Genomic DNA, 22173 nt, shown 5'->3' with positions numbered 1-22173 from the left:
GGGCTTGGCACGATATGGCCCTGTTCGTCTAAACTTATCAGTTATGAAATAATATTTTTCTCACAACAAATCTGTTTTAGTCGACTTATCAGCTGCAAAAATCATTTGTATTGTATGGCCCCGTTCAAGAAGGGCATGCCTGGTGTAGTGGTGAGAGCTGTCTCACTGAGTCATCAGGTCATGGGTTCGAAGCAACCTCTTCATAGATTTTACGGGAGAAAAGCTTGTCTCGGTTTATCCCTTTCTCAGACCCCACTCATGTGGGAGCCTCTGGTACTGGGTCTGTCCTTTTTTATTGTATGGCCCTGTCGACACGAAATTTTGTTCCGTGCCGAGGGCACACGAGTAAGCCGGAAGGGTTCGCTCAATGGAGCTAGAGATCCGTCTAGCTTCAGCGTATGGATGGTCGATCCTGCGCACTCCTCCCGAGACGTGCTAGTCAATTTGACCCTGTAATTAACAAGAAGAGAAAGTTTATCAGTAATTTAGGCCGGAACATGTCGGTGTTGCCAGACAGTCCCGAATGTGTGGCTTGAGAGCCGATATGAAAGGAGATCGACTAAATAGTCTATTCTAGCATATTCATAAGAATAAATCAGTTAAAGCTCGTGGGGTTGTGTAAAAAGAATCGATTATCGTTTAGGATTAATATCATTATCTAGACAAATATTAGTCAATGGCAATAAGATATCAGCAATACTTAGTTTACGCTAAGCCAATGACTGCAAGTAATCGAATCCCTTTTTATATAAAAGAAACAACTCATCATCATTTAACCATTTAATAAAGATAAATTAAACGGACATATTAGATCTCATCTATCGCTATGACCAGTGGGGGATAAGGCAGAATCATGCAGGCCGTAGAAACAATAATAGACTCGACGACCCTAACTTATTACTAATAGCAGTGGGGCATGAGGCAAAATCATGCAGGCCGTAATACAATAATAAGGTCATAGGGCTAACACATCTTTCAACCTATCTCTACTTTAAAGGCCTCATGACGTGAACTGTTCGTGAAAGCACTCGATACCAGCTAAAACAACCGATTCAGGCATAGCGCACAGTTAAGGTCATGCCCTCTCAGAAATAGATCTACCAAATAACGATCCATACTCCATGGTGCTAACAGTAGGGTGTGAGACAGAATTACACAGGACATGATAACGGACCATGGAATGGTTTTCGCTAACCAATAGATCTACTCAAGATCAGACATGTCTTAACCGCACGCTATGCACGATTAAGATTGACATAGAACAACCGATAAACCATAACTCATCGTTTAAAGTGCAGATTAGATCAAATTTAGATTAACAAACGATGGGTTAAAAAGATATAAGGCCGATCTAGATCAATCCCAATCAGACGAAATGATATTGCTGTAATTAAATAAATAATAGAAGCAATAAGCAATATCAGTAACTTAATGAATCTATCCGAAAGAACGCCACCCTTAGATAGAGTCGATAACTTGACCTTAATCTAGTTCGAGTAGTAGAGGTCGACCGGATCGATGCAGCCATACTTGAACTAGACAAGAGTCAATAACTAACTTATACCAGAGTCACAGTAGAGGTCGACCGAATCGATGCATCCGTACGAACAGACGTATAAGCCATGACGGTACTTACAAACAAGCAGTGGAGGTCGACTAAATCGATGCAACCGTACTTGCTGAAGAACTCATCGAAATCTACTCTACTCCTACTCCTAAGGGGTGGCCGAAGCCGAAAAAAGTAAGTAACCTGTATTGGATTGATTGTGTTCCTTTACAATAGCCGAGGTTTGATATTTATACCCGAAACCTACGCATGGCTCCTATCTAAGCATGACTCATCATAATCTTTGATTCTAAGAGAAAACATTCCTAATTGAGAGAATTATTTATTTAGCACTGAAACAAATCACTCTATCGTATTTGGCACTGGAAATTTTGAACTTCCTTATCTAGCATCAACTTGAAAATTCCTTCCGTATATGGCACTTCCATCCATTTCAGACATCTCTCCGTTAGTTGACTAGAAAGACATGTCAGCTTTTTGACTGGAAGTACCAAAATGCCCATGTTTATTTTGGTCGCGCGCAGTCCGTCTCCACTTCTCCCCGAGCTCCTTTCTCCCGTCGCTCCTCTGTTCTGAAAGAGAAACAAGAGACGAAACCTCTCAAACCGAAACCCTAGAGAGAATGGAGGCCGGAGGAGATGAGGACGGGAAAAAGGAGGCGTCGGCCGCCGGTGCCCAGGAACTCACGGGGCGGGTCCCCTAGCTCGAGGCGCCCCACATTCAGCCAAGCTCGCCCCATGGTCACAGATCGAGGCGCGGGTCCGGCGAGGAACGCGGCGACGGGGCGGGCTCGCCGGCCGGCGCTGGTCCCATCTCCTGGAGTGGCCCGCTCTCGCCGTCCTGGCGCGGCGTGTCTCTCCACCCTGCCATGGCGCCAGGCCCCTCGCCCGCCGCGCCCTCCGTCGCCGAGCTCTTGCTCCGGGGCCTCAACCTCATGGGCGTGCTCCCCACGGCGCTGCTGGCGCTCCTCCGTCGCCTCCGCACGCTCGACCTCTCCTCCAACACGCTATCGGGAGAGCTCCCCTGCTCCCTCCCACGCTCGCTCCTCATGCTCGACCTCTCCTGCAACACGCTCTTAGGGGCTGTCCCTACCTGCCTGCCGTCCTCGCTCCCCGCGCCCCACACCCTCAACCTCTCCGCCAACTTCCTCCACCTCCCGCTCTCCCCGCGTCTCTCTTTTCCAGCGTGCCTTGCTGCCCTTGACCTCTCCCGCAACGCCATCTTTGGCGCCGTCCCGCCGTGGATCGTCGCCGACCCCGACAACTCCGCCCTCCTCCTCCTCGACCTCTCCCACAATTGCTTCTCCGATGAGATCCCCACCGGTATCGCAGCCATACGGAGCCTGAAGAGTCTGTTTCTCGCGGACAGCCAGCTTTCCGGGGAGATTCCTCCCAGAATAGGGAACCTGACCTATTTGCAGGTGCTGGATTTGTCGAATAACCGGTTGTCCGGTTCAGTGCCTGCCGGACTTGCAGGCTGCTTCCAGCTTCTGTACCTACAGCTTGGGGGTACATATGGCTACTATAGCATGGCTTATTTTGTATGATTGAATAATATTCTGTGAGAGAGAATAAGCTGAAACAAGCTGAAACAAGCTGGGATATGACCAGCCGAACGCGTTGAAGATATCTAGGGAGATTCCGCTGCCGCTGGCTGGGTGTAGGTCTTTGGAGGTGGTGGACTTGTCAGGAAATGAGATCTCCGGGGAGCTCAGCAGTGCTGTAACAAAATGGTTGAGCTTGAAGTTCTTGTCACTGGCTGGTAACCAGCTCTTCGGCCACCTACCTGACTGGATGTTCTCGTTTCCCCTGCTCCAGTGGCTTGATTTGTCTAGCAATAAGTTTGTAAGTTTCATCCCAGATGGTGGGTTCAATGTCACTGAAGTGCTTAACGGTGGAGGTGGTCAGGCCCAGGCTCAGGCGACTCCATCGGAGACTGTGCTTCCACCCCAATTGTTTGTGTCAGCTTCTGTGAACACGGTGTCATGGCAGTTGGATTTGAGGTATGATCTTCAGGCAGCTACTGGTATAGACCTGTCTGGGAATGAGCTCCGTGGCGAGATACTAGAAGGATTGGTTGCCATGAAGGGATTGGAGTATCTGAACCTCTCCTGTAATTACTTGGCTGGGCAGATCCCTGCAGGGCTTGGGGGCATGGGGAGGTTGCATACGCTTGACTTATCACTGTCAGGGGAGGTGCCACCGAAGAGTGAGTACTATGGCTCTTCCTTTCATCGATTTCGTACGTTTTGGAATGGAAGCGCGAATTGTTGTTCTTTGAATTGTGATTGTATGGTATTTGCAGAACTATTGCTGTTAGATTGTTAGAACAAAATTACATAATGTTATTCTAGCTATTTCTTAAGTTTACTTAACAAATCGATAATCTTTGTTTAAGAATGGGACATATGTGTTCATAATCTTGTGTCAGGTTTAGGATGTCCATCTGAACACCTCATTGAGATAATCCTTTTGTCAGCCTATTCAATGTCTCTGTATGCTTGCTTTGGTGTTTTGATTTCTGGATCTCTATGTAGATATGATGACAATGTGGTCAGATTTGTAAAGCTTGTGCATCAAGTATATTTGTCATATTTGTGCTTTCCTTATTTGACATTATGTCTATTTATTTTTTTCTATCTGGCACTACATGCTGCTGGCACATAGAAGGGTATATATGTCATTTTAGGTGGCACTTGACATCGTTAGTGCATCAAATGGATGGAAGTGCTATATACGAAAGGAATTTTCAAGTTGATGCTAGATAAGGAAGTTCAAAATTTCCGGTGCCAAATACGGAAGAGTGATTTGTTTCAGTGCCAAATAAAAAATTCTCCCTTCCTAATTTAAGATAACTTGTACTCTAATCTTTTCCTTTTTGTAGAGTCCAACATGCTTTGTCCCGACGCCGATCGTAGCCTTTGTCGTTATCTGCTGGCGCTTCTTGAAGAAAGCCGATTCCGATGTTGCATTCGAATCAGCTGGTTTCGATCTGCACGCAAATGATTCCTTAATGACATGATCTTAGGAGCTTTCGAGTCTCTATGACTCTTCTTCCAAATTTTGGTGTAAACATATGTCCCCTAATTTTGGGATAAAATTTTTATCCCAAAATTATCATGTCTGTATCCCCGATTGGTCCATAGTCACGGGTAGATAATCTTGATCTGGGGTCTACTGTTTGTCGCCGTCTATGTCAGCTCATGAGCCCATGCTTAAAAACTTTTATGAGAGCATCATTGCTTCATGGGCACTTAGATTTATCTTTTCAGGCTGACTATAAAATGTCTATCCGACCCTGGCGAGAGCAATTTAACAATTCAGCTATGTTTCTTTTCCATGTGCTCCCTCGAGTGCTTCTGACTCCGTCGGACCCTCCATGGTCTATCTTTTTGTTATGAAGATCTTGAGCGGTTAGAAGAATTCTTGTGCATAGGGTGATTGTGTCGCTCATCTTAGCACCTTGTCGAGCAAGAGAATCAACTACTATGGTTAGAAGAATCCTTGTGATATCACCTGGGTCTTCTCTCCATGCTCGTAGAGCTGTTCTAGTATTTGCAACGGCTAAAATGTGTGGACACCTTCCTCTTGGTTGCTCAATCAAATGCCCATCGGAAAAGCCACAAGCTTCTTTCCAGCTGTTTCCTAGTCATCGAGAAATCAGCTGGGCATCTGTTAGGTAGGCGACTTTTCCCCTTCTCTATCATAATTTTATTAACGGGCCTATGTGACTCGGTTTATGATGACTTTTGGCCCTATGGGGATTCGACCTCCCTTCAATCCAAAGAAACCTTGGTGGGCTAATTGCTGATCAATGTAAATCTTTTGTATCCATCCCATGATATTTTGTAACTTGGGGAAGCAATAAGTTCGAATATGTTATCTCTTCGCTATCTGTCCCCTGAATTCTCAGAGCGTCGATCCGTTTTCGTATCTAATTTCAATTTCACAGCCTCGGCGAAATCTATCTCTTCGCCTTCCCGAGCTATATATACGGGCCATGGCTTGGGATATAAAAAGCAACTCGCTTTATCTCAAACCTTTCATGTCCTTAGTATAGTTCCTGCTTTTTTCATAGGTTTGAGATCATGGAGAATAGCAAGAGGTTTGCTGAGGAGGCCCTCAATGGACTTGTATCATCGCGTCAGCGCCTTCATCATTAGGAGGGTACAACTCATGATGCCCCCACTGCCTCAAGGGATAGGGTCGACTCAGTTCGGCCTTTAGGGTCCTCTTCGTTAATAGCTCATCACCAGCTCCCTTGTTATCAAAGGAGGCAGATTGACAATGATGATTTGCTTGCCTCCATTGATCGACATGGCTATGGTCTCGCTGAATGTCTCTCCCTCGCAGAATCAGCTATGTCCATGGTTCGATGTCGATCACCTCTCGAGGCCGATTCGATTGAGGATAGGTTGGGCAAGGCCGATGCTAGAATCACGGGTGAGATTTCTATCATAACCTTTGCTTTCTTTCAATTTCATCCTCAAGACTCTAATCATCTCTCCTTTGAATCATTTTAGATTTGTCTGCCCAACTAGAGAGCCTCTGATTGGTTGTGGAGCACGTGGTGGGGTTCGTCAATGCTAGAGGCGCCGTCCCGATGGTTCGCCTGCATGACATCCCAAACCATGTCAGGGAGGTCGCTTTGCATGGTGTTCACCATGGTGCCGCCATGGCGTTGCCTTCTGCGCAAGCCCATTCTGGCCACGAACTTCGGTTCCTTCCACATGGTTTTCAAGCTGTGGTGCACCTTGGGGATTATGAACGCTTGATTGAGGATTTCTTCAGTGCTGCTAACTTCGTAGGCTTTATCTCCCAGGCCGATGATATAGTAGCCAAAGTATTTTCTGGCCCGTAGTTTGTAATAGGTGATATTAGCAAACAATTTCTCTGTCTTGAGTGATTTTTCTTTTGTTTCATACTTCATACTATATGCATCATTTTATCCGTGTTTGCTTTGCTCCTACAGGTGATACACATTATATCGGCTTTTACCCCTTTGGGTTTATTTTCACACTAGAGGCGATACCCTTCTGGTATCGGCTATTAGAGCCGACAACCGAGCAAATTGGTTGTCAAGTATTAATCCAAATGCTAGGGCAGTGTTCCTTTAAATATTCTCCATTTGATTGCTCTACTGAATTCTTCTTTTCCTTTTAGTGTTTCCAAAATATAAGTATTACTAGATGCACAACGCTTGATCCAATAAGGTCCTTCTCAATTAGGTGACCATTTGCCAAACTTACTATCCTTTTGATCCGATTGGCAATTTTACTCTCTAGACCAAATCTCCTTCAGAAAATTGCTCATTCTTGACCTTTTAATGGTAATATTTTGTAATCCTTAGTTTATAAGCTTCAATGTTTTTCAAAAGCACATAGCCAAAGGCAACTCAAGTCTTCTAAGTCATCCATCACAAGATTCTTATAGACTTTGGCTAACAAATCATTCGGCTCTTTTGCTCTTGGCCCTCAAGGGTAATCCATCCCCAGCCTTCTCTAGAGTCTTATTGCCATTGATCGTCATAAGTCCATTCTGGCTCAAATTCCTGATGTCATTCAACAAAATAAATGAGAACCATTGGCCAAAGTCAAAGAAGGTAGAGCCATCCGAAGTAGCCTCAAGAGCATTCCTGGATCAGCCGAAGAAAACAAACAACAGATCGCAGAAGCTGATGCTATTCGGCTAGAAGTGCTGAGAGCGATCTAGAATGTTCTAGACTCGTAATTCGTATGTCAACATATGTCTTTGCATAGAATCAATGACAACTACACTTCTCGTTGTCTCACTGTGTTTTCCTTTGTTCTGGCTAAAGAGCCGACTTTGAAAATAACTGATTCCAGACTCCTGGTCTTAATCTTGTTTAGGTCTGAAAGCACGGCCTTCATTAAGAGAGCTCTTCGATCTTCTATCCTTAGTCATCCGGCGCCATACTCTCTTCAGTATTAGCGAGGTGATGCTTCGCCTCCTATTGATTGCGGTTGCCTTTTGCACGACCCGAGGCGTCCACCCCTTCATCCCATGGCTTCAAATACCAGCCGAGAGCTCCGGCCTTGAACACATCCGCACTTGCAACCATTCCTATTTCTTTGTTTTTTCTTCGCTCTCGTAGAACTCTGTAGCGGCCTTTCTCTCTTCTTGTTGATTCGATCAACTTCATGGCCGGCAAGGAGAATCGTGGTAAGCGCGCGGCGAAGGAGGTCCTAGAGGAGAACATGTCGATGAACCAGCACCTCCAACACATGTGGTAAGATTGACATCCTCTGTTTATGATGATGATATTTTCTGACTCGCCTATAGGTTCATCGTGAATGACAACCTTCATCCCCTCGCTAGGGCCGACAAACCCTCTGATGTTGCATCTTCCACCCCGGCTTTATCGTTGGATTCTTCTAACTCATATAATGGCGATGATGCCCGGTGCTTCTTTCAAGAATGGAGGGCGGCCGAGGACCGCTATTTCAAGGCGATTTAGAAAAACGACCAGCTTGAGATCCGTTTAGGGGTCTTCTAAGCAGCCCTTAATGCGATAGAGGAGGAAGCCAGTGCTGTTCGAGCACGACTGGCTGAGTCTGACGCCGAGGTGGTAGGTAAGACAAGTTCCATGAATGATTCTATTCTAATTTCCACCTTCTTTATCTTGATAGACTTTTGTGATTGCCAGCCCTAACGGTGCAATCGGAGTCTCTCCAACTAGCGATGAACATGGCCACAGATGCTGTCAATGCTTAGGGTTCCCTCATCAACGCTCACCTCTAAGACATCTCGGCTCACGCTTAGGAGATCACCCTCCATGGTGTTCGTCACGGTGCGTCGATGGCACCAATCACGGCGCAAGTCCAGATCGGGTATGACCTCCATGCCATGGGGGCTGGCTTCCCAATGGGCGATGGCCCTGAGGGACATGAGGACCTGCTCAAAGAATTCATTGTTGCCGCAGAGGCCATTGTGGACATTACATCCACTCAGGATGTAGTGAACAAGGTCTTCGATTAGTTTGTACTTAGGATAATCCGATGAATGAAGACTCCTGTTCTTTCATAAATGTGTCTCAGTGCAATGCCCTTGTGGACGACCATATTTGCTTCTATTTCTTGCTCTAGAGGTGACACATATCATATTGGCTTTCATGTCTTTTAAGTTTCTTCATTTTTTAAACTAGAGGCGATACCCTTCTGGTACCGGCTATTAGAGCCGACGACTAAATGAATCGGCTATCAAATGCTAGGATAACATCCCCTTGAATATTTTTTGCCGTAGAACTTTTCATACCAAAGGTTAAATGATCGATCGATCCAGAGCAAGCATCTCATCAAGTACAACACAACTTCATTTAAGAAATCCATCAATTCTGATCTGCACTTATTCCATTTAGCATTCATACATCAGCCTAAACCCATACTCAGAACTAATGCTTATTTTTCTTTATTCCAATGGCCGACGTGAAGCCGTGACTATTAACTAAAACAAACTCTCAGAGCCGATCGCTTGCATCGGCGGTTGGCTTTCATTGTTGATCTTAATGAAGCCTCCTTCCCATAACTTACTAGAAAAGCATTCGTAGTCTCTTAGCTCCTAGAAGACTAGATCGGCTGTTGCGATGCTCACAGACTCATCAGCATGAACCAGATCGACATCATCTCCATACCATTGAATCAAACACTGATGCATGGTTGATGGTACACAATAGTTTGCATGAATCCAATCACGACCAAGGAGTAAACTGTACGACCATTTTCTATCGACGACGAAGAATGTGGTGAGCAGAGTCTTACTTCTGATTGTCAATTCGACATTTATTGCCTCCCCGGGTCTTAGATGCATTACCTCTAAAATCCTTAAGCATCATGTCAGTCTCTATCAGATCTCCTAGTCCTTTGCCAAGTTTACAAAAAGTGGTGTAAGGCATAAGATTAATAGAAGCACATCCGTCCACCAACATCTTGTTCATCAGCTTCCAATCAACAAAACCTTTCATATATAAAGCATTTAAGTGCCAATGCTTGACTGATTTATCAAATATTGCTTGTTGTACAACCATCAACTTGGAAACTATCTCCTCATACTCCGATTCATCAAAATCCAAATAAACTTATTGATCTGTCAGAGCTCTGAATTCTGATGGCAACAGAAAAGTCATTTGAATATTAACCGATGGTTGCTTTCTATCGACTGTTTGCTTAGTACGCCATACTTGAGGTTTAATGGATGCCTGAGCCTATTCCAACTCTTTATTCCTTAGGCGTTGCACCCTTCTCTTCTGGCTTCTTATCAAACCTCCTGGACACCATTGACCTTCCTACCAAACATATTTTCTCTCATTGCCTTCTTCTTCATAATCAGCCCAGTCTTGGTCAACAACTCTTTTCCCAGCCAATTATGAACACTTCTATTTTTTAAGCACCGATCCATGTTATTATAATAATATACATCTTGAACATGGATAGATTGGCGGGTGGTTTGAGATTGCCTAAACTCCCAATATTGATTGCTGCATTCTGGACAATCATGTCTGGTAGGCAACTTCAAACCTTCATTCCAGCAATGTCTGAAGAAAGAACAATTCTAATGTGATTCGGCTTATTTCCTTTCGTACCTCTCCTTTTCTAGTTGATGCTGGTATTCTTGATCCTTTAACCAACGCTGATAATCATTTTTCCTCTGCCGCTGTCATTTATTCAACAGAATTTGAGATGTAACCCATGGCTTTGTCACCCCTATTTTGATGTTTCTCCTTGCTCATATCGACTCTTTTGCTTATCGCGACGTCTCTTAATTTTCCTATATTCGTTGGTCGATATTTGCATCTTGGGATCGACTGTTCCAGCTTCTCTTGATTTGGTTGATGTTAGGACCTTAGTCTTTCCTTTAAGCAGCCTAGCATCAACCATATTTTGATCTCCTAAGAAAGGATTATCATCAACTTTCATTTTCTGAGGCGTATCAAATTTGAGCCTTCCTTGCTGAATAGCCCTCTATATATGCTGCCGGAAAATTCAACATTCATTAGTGGAATGAGAAGTAGCGTTATGAAACTTGCAGAACTTCTTATTCTTCAACTGATCTGGGGGCAACATAACATGATTATCGGATAACTTGATCTGCCCCTTCTCAAGCAAGAAGTCAAAGAGCTTGTTTGATTTTGTTACATCAAAGTCATAGCTCTCATCGACTCCTCTTCCATAAGGATTTGGTACCACTACTGTCTTCTTGTCCTAATTCCATTTAGCCACAGGAACCTCTTCCTCGTCATCTTCATAGCCATCATCGACTGAGTATGGATTGTAGGCTTCGGCCACTTTGGTACTCTTCTAAAATCAGGTATCTCTACGTATACTCTGGAATTGGCTATTAAGTGCTACCACTCATTGAGCCAATTGACCCAAGTTGTCAAATTCTTATTCCAGTAGTTTTTTTTCCACATTAGCAATATTCCTTGGACGACTAAAGTAGCTAGTTGATTATCAGCCAAGTTTAAAGAGAAGCATAAGTTCCTAGTTTTTCGGAACCTATGAAGAAACTCAGTGCCCAATTCATTAGTCTTCTGCCTTATAGTTGTCAGATCGGTTATCTTCTTTTCTCTAGTCCTAGTGTAAAAATATATATGAAACTTCTTCTCCAGGTCAGCCCAATTGGCAATGGAATTGACTGGCAGTGATGAAAACCAAGTGAAGGCTGGTCCTGACAGGGATAAGGAGAAGAAATGAACTTGATGAGCCTCCTCAACTGATGCCTCGCCCAATTATGTAAGATACTGACTGACATGTTCTATCATGCTTGTACTATCTTGGCCAGTGAACTTTGCAAACTCGGAGAGCCTGTAATTTGTGGGAAGAGCAACCAAATCATACCATTCTAGATATAGGCGTTTGTACGAGAAGGTCAACCCTTTTGGCTTCAGAGCAAACTGATTCTTTATCAACTCGGTCACCTTTAGCAATAACTCGTCAGCTTGTGTATTTGGATTTCTCTGTACCTGCTGACCCATCTATGGATTGAAATCCCATGTGCCTTGATACCCTGTATTTGGAATCATGTGAAGGGTATTATAATCTATGCCATAATGATAACCCTATGAAATCTCTATCTGCTAGGTCCTTTGCTGGCTTGCTGCTTGAAGTCTCTGATTGTAGACATGCGGATCTATATCTTTACAGATCCATTGAATTGATGGTGCTATTTTTTAGCTGATGATGGTATATGACCTGATGTGCCAAAATTGATCACCTGGTTCTAACCTTGCCCCACCGACTGTTGCACATGTTGTACTGGTGGTCTATGATTATACTGTATCTGAATCGTAGAGTTTCTTGAGTTTGTTCAGATGAACCCTGAACTACCTGGATATCATTATTACCAGCTGGTGCTGCTTCTTGACGGCTGGTACCGACTTGATTAGTCCATTGGGTCAACAGATCTAGAATGTTGTAATAAACCGGCCCACCTTGACCAACTGTAAACTTATGAATCACCTCTTTCATGACGTTGTGGAATGTGTCCAAGAAAGCTTCATTATATCTTGATATGACATCATGAACAGATTTGTCTACAACTTCCGTAAAGAAACACTTGTCTTTAGCTTCAACTGTATCTGTCTGTCCATATAATAGAACTCTTGGTAGTGGATATTTCTGAATAATTGTGTTGTCATGTGTTTTGGTGTAGTACAACGAACACTTGTTTTGAAATTCTTCTATAGCTTTGGCGATGACATATTTATCTCCATCAGGTAGATCTTCATAATGTACCATAAGAATATTGTTGTTGTTGTGAACCGCCATGACGATTGTGGGGTCCCACCGAGCGTGTCAGAAACATGTGTCGACATGGAATTTCATTCCGTGCCGAGGGCACACGAGCAAACCGAAAGGGTCCGCTCGATGGAGTTGTAGATCCGCCTAGCTTCAGTATAGGGATGGTCGATCCTGCGCACTCCTCCCGAGACATGCCAGTCAATTTGACCCTGTAATTGACAAGAAGAGAAAGTTTATCAGTAATTTAGGACAGAACGTGCCGGTGTTGCCAGCAGTCCCGAATGTGCAGCTCTGAGAGACGATATGAAAGGAGATCGACTAAATAGTCGATTCCAGCATATTCATAAGAATAAATCAGTTAAACCTCATGGGGTTGTGTAAGAATCGGTTATCATTTAGGATTAATATCATTATCTAGATAAATATTGGTCAATGGCAATAAGATATCAACAATAATTAGTTTACGCTAAGCCAATGACTACAAGTAACCGAACCCCTTTTTATATAAAAGAAACAACTCATTATCATTTAACCATTTAATAAAGATAAATCTAATAAACATATTAGATCTCTTCTATCGCTATGACCAGTGGGACATGAGACAGAATCATGCAGGCCGTAGAAACAATAATAAACTCGACGATCCTAACTTATTACTAATATCAGTGGGGCATGAGACAGAATCATGCATGCCATAATATAATAATATGATCATGGGGCTAACACATCTTTCAACCTATCTCTACTTCAAAGGTCTTGTGACGTGAATTGTTCGTGAAAGCACTCGATATCGGCTAAAACAGCTGACTCAGGCATAGCGCACAATTAAGGTCATGCCCTCTCAGGAACAGATCTACCAAATAATAACCCCTATTCCCTACTCTATGGTGCTAATAGTGGGGTGTGAGGCAGAATCACACAGGCCGTGATAACGGGCCATGGAACGGTTTTCGCTAACCAATAGATCCACTCAAGATCAGATATGCCTTAACCGCACGCTATGCACTATTAAGATTGACATAGAACAGCTGATAAAACATAACTCATCGTTTAAAGTGCAGATTAGATCAAATTTAGATTAACAAACGATGGGTTAAAAAAGATATAAGGCCGATCTAGATCAATCCCAATCGAACGAAGTGATATTGCTGTAATTAAATAAATAATAGAAGCAATAAGCAATATCAGTAACTTAATGAATCTATCCGACGGAACGCCACCCTTAGATAGAGCCGATAACTTGACTTTAATCTAGTTCAAACAGTGAAGGTCGACCGGATCGATGCAGCCGTACTTGAACTATACAAGAGTCGATAACTAACTTATACCAGAGTCGTAGTGGAAGTCGACCGGATCGATGTAGTCGTACAAACAGAGGTATAAGCCACGACGGTACTTACAGACAAGCAGTGGAGGTCGACCGGATCAATGCAGCCATACTTGCTGAAGAACTCGCCGAAATCTACTCTACTCCTACTCCTAAGTGATGGCCCGAGCCGAAAAAAGTAAGTAACTTATATTGGATTGATTGTATTCGTTTACAATAGCCGGGATTTGATATTTATTCTCGGGACCTATACATGACTCCTATCTAAGCACGACTCATTACAATCTTTGGTCCTAAGAGAAAATATTTCTAATTTAAGATAACTTGGACTCTAATCTTTCCTTTTTTGTAGAGTCCAACATGTTTTGTCCTGGCGCCGATCATAGCCTTTGTCGTTATCTGCTGGCGCTTCCTGAAGAAAGCCGATTCCAGTGTTGTATTTGAATCAGCTGGTTCCGATCTGCACGCAAATAATTCATTGATGACATGATCTTGTGAGCTTTCGAGTCCCTGCGACTCTTCTTCTAAATTTTGGTGTAAACATGCCTTGTTCGCTTCGCTGAAAAAACAAGACGAAACATTATTCCGGCTAAATAATCAAACTAAAAAATACGAATTATAAGACAAACGAACATAGCCTATTTATGGTTGTTATAAGCTTGAACCACACAATACTCAGACTGTCAGTGTTTACCAGGCATCTGTTCCATTGGAAGCACAATGTATTGCTTTCTCGTGCGGCGCTATCAGGTATCATGAAGCATAGCCGCCGGATCTCAGGAGCTCTCAACTCTGTCCTTTGGACCTGAAGCAAAGGCAAAAGTTCCTATTTAGCGGCGGCAGCCACAGAGGTAGTGTTTGGTTCCTAAATTTTTTTTAAGATTTTCTGTCACATCAAATTTTTGGACGCATGCACGAAGTATTAAATATAAATAAAAAATAAAACTAATTACACAGTTTAAACGAAATTTATGAGACGAATTTTTTAAGCCTAATTAGACTATAATTAGACACTAATTATCAAATAACAACGAAAGTGCTACAGTACCATCTCGCTAAAAATTTCGCCAACTAAACAAGCCCTATATCATTTATGTGACTATAAGACTAGACTACATATGAGCCATGGAATTGCCTCCAGACAATCGCAGAAAAACTCAAATCCGTAGGTCTGTCAACAGTGACAGTAGGCCACTAGAAAAACTTAACACAGCACTGAATTTCAGGCTTTCATTTCCACAACATTAGCACATTATCAACTGGTTGGTTTCTGGACTGATAAGTCTGTCTGATGTTGATTTATTGTAAGAGAAAAATACTATATCATGATTGATAAGTCCCGGTTGAAATCATCGAGCGAACACGATGTACACCTTTTCTTTACAGTTGCATCGGTCCTTCGAAGGACCGAGGAGTGTTTCACTGAGAACCAGATCCTGATGCGGAGGTAGCAGAAGGCCCCGTCCCGTCTCTTGCATCATGCCGTTCCATCATGCGAGACACTGCAGCAATCCCCGCGTTGACCTCCCTCCTCACCTCAGAACCAAGATCCGATAAAGAGTTCCGAGAAAACCACCTCTCCCTCCATCCACTTGCACTCTTGGTTATGGAATCATTGTACCTACCATTGTCAAGAAATGCCCACAGGTAAGACACGTGTCCGTGCTCCATTTGCCAGGAGTTCTAATGCGTTGGGTTAGTACAGTACCTCATTGAAGCTGACTGCAGACGGGATCTCAAATTGTCAGAGATTGATTGTAAATCGGACGGTCCTGCTCCATCTTGATCCACAGGTGTAGATTGAATCCCAGAAATCCTGACAGATAATAGTAAAAACTAAGCACAGGGATTCAATGATAGTGAAGAGAAGTGCACAAGCATAGTTTCATACATAGGATGTAGGAAGTACCTATTGTTTGATCTACGAGTACTATCAGCAGGAGTCGAAAAGCGGAGAGATGGACTGGAAGCATCCACTAACCCTCGAGTGCGTTCTTGTTCAACAAGAGTACGTAAAGGGTGACCAGAAACTACAACAGGGGCTTGTTCGTAATCCCCTTCTTGACCTGAGGTTGTGCGCTCGTCTTCTGAAAGCACCAGAAATTGTGGGTGGCTACTTGCTCCTGATCTGCTCTGGTGCCCATCTCTTCTATGATGACGGTGTGACCTACACACTGCAGCTGCAGCAGCCAAGTGCTGAATAATGCGTTCTTCAAGTTCTGCATCATCTGCACCTACAGGAATCTGGAAATACAAATGGCAATATTAACAGAAGTTCGTGTGTTAAAAGTACATTCATAGCAGAAAGGTGAATGCTATTGGAAAAGTTCCCCAAACATGCAAACATGCATGAAGAAACATGCCCCCACCTCAAAATCACCCAGCATTGGATGGTGGAAAACAGCAGTATTATGTGAACGATTAGCTCGGATGTTCCTCTCTTGTTCAACAGCCTCTAGTAGCTCTTGGCTGCAGAACATCGCAAGAATAAGTGAGAACCAGCAGTTCAGTCCCTTAGGAGTTAAGACAGAATAGAGGTTGCAATTTTCACCTCATGGGATCTTTCATGCTGATAGGCTGCCAACACATGGGGCATTGGGAGCTTCTCTGGCACCTAAATTACTACAAGAATTAGAATATACATTGACAAGCACATCAAATGGGAACTGTAAACATGGTGAACAAAAGTACTTTCTCGGTTCCAAATTGTAAGTCATTTTAGCTTTGTCCTAAGTCAAACTTCTCTAGATTTAATATCCAAATTTATAGAAAAATGCACAAACATCTGCAACATCATGCTAGATACATTAGATACACCATGAAATATATTTCACGGTGCATTTATTTTATATTGTAGATGTTAATATATTTTTCTATAAACTTGGTCAAAGTTAGGCAACTTCGACTTAGGACAATACTAAAACCACTTAAAATTTGGAATGGAGGGAGTAGTAGTTTCGGTAGTTGTTTGATTAGTTTTTCTTTCCATGCATGCAGCACAGATTGTTATATGTATTTTTTTTTCTTGAATTGTTGATTGACCACAGGATGTTACTTTCTGTCTTACTCCAGTATCAGAAACCACACACTCAATTTAGCTCCACTCTGTTTTTCATGAAAACTACAGCAAAAATCCCGATAAATCTGTGATACCATAACAAGCCATTAAAAAATTCATGTGGCCAGGCATTAGCTTCATGAGCTTACTACTCCCTCTGTAATATAGTGCATTCTAGGAATTTTAAGACAAATTAAGAGAGAACATAAAAGACGCATGTACCCTCATATTATTTCATAATCAGACGCTATCATCAACGTGATTAATGATGTTTGGTTGATAAATGGAAAGTATTTAATGCAAAACTGGTTTTTGTTCTCTAGAATGCACTATATTTGAGAACAAATTTTGAATGCTAGAATGCACTATATTACAGGACGGAGGGAGTATAGACGAATATTCATGCTAAGAACTTCTCCAACAAAACTAAGGTTCTGGCACGCATGACACGAACTACTTCCAGCAGGACACTTGTTCAGTCAACTACTTCTAAGTTATCAATAAGAATTTCTGCAGGAGTCCACCATCTAGAAGAACAAAACAGCTGAAATAATGCAACGGCGCGAATCATATGTTCTGCAATGTGTTTTCATAACTCCATGCTAAAGAGAGAGGCACATGTTGTGCACGATCATTCAGTGTTCCCAACTTGTATAGGCAAGTTGAATCCAGTTACAGAAAAATGAAAACAAATAGAATATATGATTCACCTGCATATCATGTGGTAGACTATTGCTCCTTTAGTGCATTATTTTTTTGAACTGTCCTTTAGTGCATTATTAATCCATTGACGAGCAAGAATGTAAACTGTGATTAGCTTATCACCATGAAATAGGAAAATTCTGTAGGTATTTAAACTAAAGCCATAGCAAGATAGTTGCAATCAACTGCGTCACAAAAGCATTACTGAGATGAGAACATTAGACAAAGCACAGTTTACTTCATAAATTCAAAGCTGAAGAGAAGTTGTTTGGTTTGTTTTTTTATGGTAACTAAGGCTATAAACATGAATGAAAATATAAAATGCTGCAACACAGGGATTGGTGTCATAATTTATGCCATACAAGACAACTCGATGCACTGAAGGTTGATCAAGAGAATGCAGAATATGCAGTTATAAACAAGAACTAGAACAGGCAAAACTGCATAAGGTTTATAATTTGCAGGCAAAAAGGTAAGGCATAGATGTTCTTGGAGAAAAGAATAACGCATCAGGAGACGTTACCATTCAAGAATGCACTGGAGATGGTAGTCATGCCTGCAATTGGTCATCTGCAAAGAACACAGCAGCACCAACGAACATGAAAGGCCCGATAAGCGCATCGGTCAGAACTCAGAAGCAACCAAAGTATTTGGCCGATGTGCGGACCGTGGAGGGGTTGCTGTCGCAGAAGGCGTCGAGGCAGATGCTGCAGGCGTCGTCGCAGGCGTCCTGCACGCCCCCCTCCACGAACGCCGCCGCCGAGGACAGCTTGCTGTCCATCTTCGCCTTCTCGTCCATCTCCGCCGCGAGGTACCCAAATAGGTTCCTTCGCTTAGCTCTCGTCCCGCACACGTGTATCCTCTGTGAAATTTCCTACGGCCAAGGCAAAGCCAAGAGGGCGTCGATTGGAAAGAACGCGTGCCATTCAAAATCCCCCGCTTCACGCAACAAATTTGGCCCGAAATGGCAGCCAACGCCGCAGAATTGAGGCAGCACGGCCGGGGAAAACGGAACGGTTGGGAGGATCCGGGAGGGTACCTGGTCCTGCTTGCCCGCCCCGGGACGCCACCAAACGCCACGAAAACGATGGAATTCTTGGTGGGAATCGGGGATCGTTCCACTCCGCCACCGAACGCCGGGACGAGCCGGCAACGTCGCGCTCGCGCCTGGAACAGGGGGTGTGGGTGATGGCGAGAGGAGACGGTGACGGGGGATTAAACAATTCCTCCGCCGCCGCTCCCTCACCTCCCCTTGAACCAATGACAGGTGGGCCTGGCCAACGGTGGGCCCGCCTTATCTAGTCATGCTATTGCAGGGAGTTTGCCAAAATTGAGAGGCGTGCGCACGGGTTCCCCACCGAGGTGCGGGGCCCGCGTTTATATTGGCCGCGCGGTGGGGGCTCCTATGACTGTGACCAAGGCACGTCGTCGGTGATTGGCGGAGCACTGCTACTCACTTCTCGCATCTAGCATCGGGCCATCCCATGCATGCCAGTACGCCACTATGCAGGATCCGCTGGTTTCCGAAACTGTTCTGCGTCGTATCTATTTGTATGAATATGCCTATTTGTGCCCATTTTCAATAAAGGGTCCATAGCTCAGTGGTAGAGCAATTGACTGCAGATCAATAGGTCACCGGTTCGAACCCGGTTGGGCCCTTGTTGCATATCTTTTTTTTTTCATATTTAGTTTCCCACAAATCCGCAAGGATGTTTTTGAGCTTGTCAATTCCATTCCGGTTTTCTCCTTTTTTTCATATTTAGTTTCCCTCAAATTTTGATTCTAACCGCAAGGAGATTTTTTAGCTTGTCAATTCTATTCCGGTTTTCTCTCTTTTTTTTCATATTTAGTTTCCCTCAATTTTTTATTCTAACCGCAATGAGATTTTTTAGCTTGTCAATTCTATTCCGGTTCTCTCTTTAGAATGGAATGTTTGGGTACCGGACGATACCGGTGTACCGTTTCGGATATACATAAATAAAATCAACCTGCTCGTTTATTTTATTTAAGTTTACAAAGGAACATACCATAAATTCCAACTTTTACTTGTCAGCGTCCTCACTGTAGTGCTGAATTGATGCTAAAGAATAATTTGTTTTCCATCGCGTCACCATCTTGTACAGGGGGCAGGGGTAAAATACCATGCATGTCCTACTTTTGCACCAAGAACAGCTGGAGCACACGCCAAACACACCCTCACGTACCCAGCGCCGACAAGAAAAGGCACACTAACACCGGTACCAAGATATACGAGACCAAATTCCGGAAGGAACGACCGGAACCTCACGGAACGCCGGGGATCAGCCGGTACACAGGCAGGCCAGTACGGGACTGAGGTCTGTTGTTCCAGTCATTAGGGTGGAAGGGGTACATGTGGGAGGTACGACCCCGGTACCTGTAAGAGATCACGTGGGCCAAGCCGCCAGGGGACACTCAATTCATAAGATTATGCACGGGTCGCGCCACTGGTAGAGGTCCAACTCGTAAGACAACGCTAAGTGAAGTATGCTGCAGGATGACGTGCTTCGCAAGGCAACATAAAGATTCTCGGTGATCTATGAAATTTGCTCGCATACAATAGACATTGTACGATCTGTAACTTCCTATCTTATAAACCGATCAGAATGGAAATAACCAATTTGTAACCTTACCCCAAGCTATATAAGGCGGGTAGGGACCCCTCATTTTTACATAATCATACGCAATACAATCCACAAAGACATAGAACGTACGGTACTACATCGAGCCGATGGCCTGAACCTGTCTAAATCGTTGTCTCTTGCGTTCTGTGTCACCACCCAGTTCCCTCACGCGCACCTCCACCGATTCATCTACTACCGTGGGCATACCTATCGGTAGACTGTCGACCAAATTTCGTCGACAGTGGCGCGCCAAGTAGGGGGTGTGCGTGCTGAATTCATAGCGAACCAGATGGTCACCTTCCCAAGCTCCATGGCCCCCCTCGAGCCAGGCCAGATCTTCATGGTTGGATCCATGACCTGGGTCATCGGCTCCGACGGCAACAAGGAGATCGTGGAGGTGGTGCAGGACCACCTTGCGCTGATCACGCTGACACCAGCAATGACATCTCCGATCCCGGCGCCACGTCGTTGGGTCAGGAGATCCATCAACAACAACGTCCTGATCGCATCTATCGATCGGGTCACAGATAGCCTAACATAATGCCAACTCCTCATGGATTCGGTCCTAGATCAATCTAGAGCGAGCGATGATTTTCCTGCACTCCAAGATCACCAAGTCGTTGCGACCGAGTGACCTTCTCGTCCACACCGTTTGAGGCGATCAGATTCTGATCTAGTGATCACGGCCACTCCAGAGGGGCACACAGCGCGGCGCCGACCACTTACCGCTACCGACCTACGCTTGGCCGACTACGAGGCCCTAACGGAGAACCCGCCGAGGACCTATCCTTTTGGGCTAGAGGGTGCGGGGTCTGCGTACCAGAATGCCGTCCACCAAATCTTCACCGGCCATGTTGAGCGCGACCATGCCACCGATCTCTACATGATCGACCCAACTGACTTCGGTCAGCCTACGCCCACGGTCAACATGGTGGCTATTCATCAGCTTTTGGATGATCCCGATCTTTCGACTGAGTCTCTCCGCAACATTCTAGATGAGACCCCCGATGATTATTCTGAGGTCTCAACCCAGACCATGCTGATCTGCCCTACTTTCCCTTTGGGGTTCGAAGGCATGATTTTCACGTCAGCCAGGACAGTGTTACCAAGGACAGCGAAACCGCTGATGAGCGCGAAAGCTCGTCTAGCGAAGAATGCTGATCGCCAACTTCGCCGAGATGCAGAAGTAGTCCAAACGGCCAACGAGGATGGTCGTGGCCTGCCCCACCATCAATGTAATCTAGAAAAAGTGTTTGACATTGTTGGCGATCAACTAGTCTATCAGACTCCAAGCGCCAATCTCGCTGTCGCTTTCAACGAGCTTGACAAACTCCCTCACACTCCTGAGGTCGAGAAGGTTCATGTCCACATCATAGATGCACAAGTCCAAGTCAACGAGTTCTAGAACGATGCGCCATCTTACTCCATCGTGTCGGCTCATAGCCGCCGCTCCCGCCACGACAGAGGAAGCCAACATCATGGCGCCAATGCCCCCGACCTCAGGCTGGAGGCCCCTACCTCTATAGAGGATCTAGGGGCAACTATGAAGCCTATTCACGCCATGACGCTCGCCCACCACGTCCCCAGGGAGGTCGGGGCAGCAACCGCATCCAGGAGGTCAATCAACCTGCCTTTCGTGACCTTCGCGATCACCTTAATGCTAGTGCGGATGCCCGTGGCCGCATCGAAAATAGAAGGTCCACACACTATGAGATAGAGATGGAGTGTCGCCGGTGATTCAACGCTAAACACGAAGGATTCGCTGCTTGCCAAGCACCACTCCCCCCTGGCACATCGAGACTTCGCCTGTTTATGGAGAGGCTCGAAGCCATCCGGTGACCGGTGGGCCAAGGTCATTGGTGTCAATACCTACGATGGAAAAGCCAACCCCACTCAGTGGCTAACTCTATATGAGATTGTCGTAAAAGCCGTAGGTGGAGACGAGGATGTCATGGCAAACTACCTTCCTATCATGCTTAACCAGTCTGCAAATAATTGGCTTCTTAGCTTGAAGGAGAACTCCATCCAATCTTGGGATGACCTCAAGAAAGTTTTTACTAACAACTACATGGCTACATGTGAGCAGCTCGACACCAAGTTTGACTTGGAAAAGCTTCATCA

At 44.5% G+C, this 22173-nt stretch overlaps 2 protein-coding genes and 1 non-coding gene across 4 annotated transcripts; 2 read left to right on the top strand and 1 right to left on the bottom strand.

Annotated features, from left to right (window-relative positions):
• The first annotated feature begins 2189 nt into the window (after positions 1-2189).
• Positions 2190-3894, top strand: LOC136536072 (leucine-rich repeat receptor-like protein FASCIATED EAR2). The gene is made up of 4 exons (XM_066528484.1): positions 2190-2257; positions 2315-3107; positions 3163-3775; positions 3872-3894. Exons 1-4 carry the CDS (start codon positions 2190-2192, stop codon positions 3892-3894), a joined length of 1497 nt encoding a protein of 498 aa, XP_066384581.1.
• Positions 3895-14854: 10960 nt separating this feature from the next.
• LOC136516625 (E3 ubiquitin-protein ligase RHF2A-like) lies at positions 14855-18625 on the bottom strand. 2 transcript variants are annotated; one of them, XM_066510084.1, is made up of 8 exons: positions 18450-18625; positions 18078-18284; positions 17934-17980; positions 16202-16264; positions 16020-16119; positions 15560-15894; positions 15359-15466; positions 14855-15271 (listed from the first exon to the last, which is right to left on the bottom strand). In XM_066510084.1, the coding sequence occupies exons 2-8, from the start codon at positions 18207-18209 to the stop codon at positions 15070-15072; spliced, it is 987 nt and encodes a 328-aa protein (XP_066366181.1). In that variant the 5' UTR covers positions 18210-18284; positions 18450-18625; the 3' UTR covers positions 14855-15069. The 2 variants fall into 2 exon arrangements, with proteins under 2 accessions (XP_066366181.1, XP_066366173.1); XM_066510076.1 differs by lacking the exon at positions 18450-18625 and having other exon boundaries at positions 18078-18437.
• A 372-nt stretch (positions 18626-18997) lies between these two features.
• On the top strand, positions 18998-19069 carry TRNAC-GCA (transfer RNA cysteine (anticodon GCA)). Its single transcript has one exon. It is a non-coding gene; the product is annotated as a tRNA-Cys (tRNA).
• Positions 19070-22173: the final 3104 nt, after the last annotated feature.

Source organism: Miscanthus floridulus, chromosome 2 (genome assembly GCF_019320115.1).
Source record: "Miscanthus floridulus cultivar M001 chromosome 2, ASM1932011v1, whole genome shotgun sequence".
Classification (NCBI taxonomy): Eukaryota; Viridiplantae; Streptophyta; class Magnoliopsida; order Poales; family Poaceae; genus Miscanthus; species Miscanthus floridulus.
Note: the sequence above shows the minus strand (reverse complement) of the source record. Positions and strands in the feature narration are given on the sequence as shown.